This window comes from Trypanosoma equiperdum (genome assembly GCF_001457755.1).
Source record: "Trypanosoma equiperdum strain OVI genome assembly, contig: ctg_1005, whole genome shotgun sequence".
Taxonomy (NCBI): Eukaryota; Euglenozoa; class Kinetoplastea; order Trypanosomatida; family Trypanosomatidae; genus Trypanosoma; species Trypanosoma equiperdum.
The window spans coordinates 2,605-7,070 of NW_027122956.1; the positions used below are offsets into that span (position 1 = coordinate 2,605).

Sequence of the window (4,466 nt, forward strand, 5' to 3'; positions counted from 1 at the left end):
TACCACTATTAAAAAACTATTAGCATCTCTCCACATGATCTTCACTAACCTTATCTTCATTTTCCGAAGTATTTTGTATAAAATATTCCACGGCCTCCTCATATATTTTACTTGATCAAACAATAACATCATACCATCCTTAGCTATTACAATATCCTCATCACTTTCAGTCTGTCCGTCTATATATTCCATAACTCATCTAGGCCATTTAACATGACTATACAACCAGCCCATAGCAATTGTGACAATTTCAACATTGCTTAGTTTGGCACTCAATATTAGCCTACACCATACTTGAGGTGCATGAGTTTGAACTGCAACCACAAATACTCCAGGATTTCTAGGAACATTCTCCGTCGTATTTGTTTTTGTGTCTTCTTGAAGTGATACTAAGTCTGAACACACTAAATGTTAGAGGAGCTGTAAAGTTTTCAAAAAACAAAACTTCATGTCCTAATTTGTTCTATAATTTTGAGAAGGTTATAAGAAAAACATTGAAAGCTTAAGAAAATGGGATATTCCATCCCAAGATATAATTCGATTTTCAACAAGTTCTGTATTTCAATTTTAAAGCATACAGATAAGCATATATATCTAAAAAAATAAACATTTATTGCCTTAAGTAGCATCTACCACTGTATCAAACGTAGAAACTCCATTTAGTCTCTTCACTAGACTACGTCGGTATCTTATTGGCCCCTCATCATCTTCACTTCTATGTTGGTGACCATCTTTACGTTTGTAAATTGAATTGTTCATATTCTATCTCCATTTATTCCTTTGTTTATCACAATATTTCTCTTTCCATTTACCTTCACTTCCTCGGTTCTGTTCGTTGCAACACTACAACTGTTTTAAGTGGTTCTGTATTGTTTTTCATTCAGTCTTCACAAATCATATTTTTATAATATTAGTATATACACACACAATCAACACTTTCCTTTCGTCACAATCATCATCATTATTATTACTATTGTGACAGTAATATAAATCAAATAAAAAAATTAGCATAGCGCCAAATTTTCATACCATATTACTATACTATTTTAAACCATGATTCCCATCGTGCATATTTTTCACATATTTAAAAATTTCAGATTTTTCATATTTTCTTAAAATTAATTGATTTGCAAGTGTTTTACAAAGATGTTAAAGTATATGAATTTTTAGTAAATTTGATAAATTTTTATGAAATTGGGCAATAATCCTTAAAATGCTACCAAACTTACAAGTGTAGCAGCCACACTGAGAGCCAATTTTTTGTCAAGGAAAAAACTGGAATCCTTGCAAGCATTATTTTCCCATTTGCAGTTTCCAGTGCAATCTTTTTGTTGCTTATCCTTGCAATCGGAGCTTGCTTTCCCATCATCTCCTTCAGCTTTCTTCTCTGTTTTTATTTCAGGGTCAGTTTCGCATTTCTTCTCTCCGTCATTAAATTTACAGCCAGGTTTCCCGTTGCACTGAGTTTTGTCAGTTATCGAACTGCAATACTCCTTGGGCTTTTGGCTATTGATGCAGTTTCACACAGATTTTCTGGTTTAGTCTCCTCCTTGCTTAAAGACAATGCTAAAGGTGCGCTGAGATCGTCGATGTCAGTCACTATTTCGAGTTTTTTCCTCTCAATCTGTTTGGCGGTTAAGTACTTGAGTGGTGTATCTTTTGCTGCTTTCCAAATTTTATCGGAAAAACCAGTCGAGCCTGCGCCGTAATTTTTCGAAATATGTTCACTTATCTGCGTTGCTACTGGTGGCTGCTCTTTATCTGCTGGCTGCAGGTTGTGGATTTGTGTTTTTATGTATTCGCGCAGCTCACCGTTATTTGTGAAGACATCGCTATCGGTCAGTGCCTTCACTTGCTGTAGCTTATTTACTGCTGCTCTTATAGAGGCGGTGTCGGCATTTAGTGCCGTCGGAAGCGTTTGTTGTGTGAGCAGCTGCCCCGTTTCTATGGGCTTGTGTTTACCGGCGGTTAGCGCTCCGTCGGCTTTCTGGATGGCCTCGCTGGAGAAACTGGCTTTTGTCAGAATTTTGTGTCCTGCCGTTGCTGCGCTACAGGCAGCGCCGCCAGCTTGGGCACATGCAATTTGAACCGCCATGTGCAGGTCGGTCTGCTTAAACTTGAGGTCTGGCGGAAACTGTGCCGCTTCGGCTGACATTTGCAGCTTGTCTTTGGCGCCTGGACAGGTATCGCCGGTTTTGGGTGTTATATCCGCAGCCGTTACGGTTGCGCCGCCGTAATGGCTGTTGTCTCACGCATCCATGGCCGCCGCCACTTCTCCAGCTAGCTTGGCCACCAACCCATAATGGCTCGCCACAGCTGTGAAGGTTTCGATCGCTTGGGTTATGGTTGGCGTAGCATCTTTTGATGCCTCTGCATCCTTGGCTATTGTTGCCAGGGCTATCGCCGCTACAGGCGCTAGAAATTTCTTCGTTTCGCCGCCAGCTGATGTGGCCACCGTCAGTTTTATCGCTTGTTCCGCATTTTTGCTCGCTGTTTGTGTTGCCGAGTCGAGCTTGCTTTTTAGATGTCTTGCAAGCACTGTAGCTCGACCTTTGCACGTACATGGAGCCGAACAATCCTCGAGTTTTGCACTTCCTGGAGAGGCGAGTACATAGAGTATACTAAACGGAACTGCTGTTGCCTTCATGTTCCTGGATGCTGTTGTTGCCGCTTCTTTGTGGCAGGTTTGAAAATCTAAAATGCTTTCTCAAGCTGCTCTCTTCACCACAGTGTTGCTGCCGCTGCCTAGTTTGGCTGTTGTATGCTTACGCCTTGTCTGCCGGTGTTTTTGTTAATAAAAATAGATAATCTTTGCAGTACCGTTGCTTCGAAACAATTGTTTGGAAAAACACATAGTTCAGGCAATGAGTTACCGTCTTTAATCACGAGAAAGTTTCTTCTATATCTATCGGATTCACTCTTGTTTCAATCCAATGCCTTGTAACTTGAAAATAGAGTACTAATCTCCCTCCGCTGGGACTCAAAACTTGTGCCTTGTCTTAATACGATTAGTTAGTTGCGAATAAGCGCCCACTTTTATATGTATTACTCGGTTTTCAAAAACTCCTAATTGTTTTCCAGTATACCTTTACGGAATTGGAAGAGGAATCGCTACACATTTTTAAAAACTCATAATGGCCCTCAAAATGATCATAAATACTTTATTTGAAGCAGTGCCCGCTTCTTTTGTCAACCTTTGCTGTATACAGAAATACATTGGTAAAAATGATTTTAATATGCTCTTCCCAGACATATTGTATCGCTGTCCACAAATGTTTGAAATTATATATCTTATTATAATCCTTCGATATTACCTCAAATATGCCCAAGAACCTCTTCATCAAGCTTCTATTCTTCTTAATTCTTTACATCTGATATTAAGATCCACCATAAGACTGAAAATACAGTCGTCACCATCTCTGAAGTGGCATTTATCAATTGTTGAGCGAAATGTGCGATACAATTTCACCCTGTTTCGTGTGTCATTTTCTTTTGTTCTAGTTTTCGCTTATTGTTTAATTAATTTTGCATTCTCTTTTGCTCTGTAGTTACTTCTGGGGATGATATAGCGCTTCCATTTGTTATTTCCATTGCACTCTCTCTCCTCCGCATTTTATTACACTCATCTTACTATATGTGATGCTCATCGTAATGATTTTGTATAAAATAGAGGACGTCCCATCTCCTCCTCTTACACACTGTTTTTCTGTTTTCTAATAATATTCTTCGACCCTTTTTAACCCTCTCACAACACTTTTCTATTATTATTATTATTTCCATAACTTCTGATATCCATAAACTAAACAAAATTAGAATAATATTCATTTTTTCATACTCTTTATCCCTAATACTTTACACCGATGTACTGCTATCTCGCCAAGTTTTCAGATTTTTTTTAATTCCCAAAAATTTTACTAATTTGCACATTTCCACAAAAAAGTGTTATCAGATAGCAAATATTAGTAAAATTTTATAAAAATAATAAAGCTGGGAAAATTCTTTATTTTTATAATGATAATATGCAACAAGCTCACAAAAGCAGCAGCAATTAAAGAAAATTTCTTAGTTACGAGAAAACTGGAATCTTTGCAAGTTTTTCTCTCCCATTTACAACTTTTGTCACCTTCATATTTTCCCTTATAAGTCTCGTGTTTTGCACATTTCTCCTCTTTCTTCTCTTCCTCTGCAGGTCCTGCAGGTGTTCCTGCTGTGTTTGTCTGTCCTTCTACATCTTTAGGTTTGCACTTCCCATCTGTTTCGCTTGTTGCTTCCCATTTGCATTCTCCCTTCTGTCTGCAGAGTGCTGCTTTTTGTATTGCGTCGAAGCCTTTTTTTTCTCATCTGCGGCACTGATGTCGGTTGTTTTTGCTGTCGATGGTGGTGCTGCGGCAATTTCTGTTAAGGCTGCTGCTAGCGCGATGTTTTCTGTTGCGTTTTCTGCACTTAGTTTCAGAATTGTGTTGAAT

General features: G+C 38.5%; 2 protein-coding genes across 2 annotated transcripts; both read right to left on the minus strand.

The window, feature by feature from the left end:
* Nucleotides 1-1,474: 1,474 nt before the first annotated feature.
* On the minus strand, nucleotides 1,475-2,155 carry TEOVI_000514700 (uncharacterized protein; the record flags this gene model as incomplete). Its single annotated transcript, XM_067219891.1, has 1 exon — nucleotides 1,475-2,155. One exon carries the CDS (start codon nucleotides 2,153-2,155, stop codon nucleotides 1,475-1,477), a length of 681 nt encoding a protein of 226 aa, XP_067075992.1.
* Nucleotides 2,156-2,248: 93 nt separating this feature from the next.
* Nucleotides 2,249-2,647, minus strand: TEOVI_000514800 (uncharacterized protein; the record flags this gene model as incomplete). The annotated part of the gene is made up of 1 exon (XM_067219892.1): nucleotides 2,249-2,647. One exon carries the CDS (start codon nucleotides 2,645-2,647, stop codon nucleotides 2,249-2,251), a length of 399 nt encoding a protein of 132 aa, XP_067075993.1.
* Nucleotides 2,648-4,466: the final 1,819 nt, after the last annotated feature.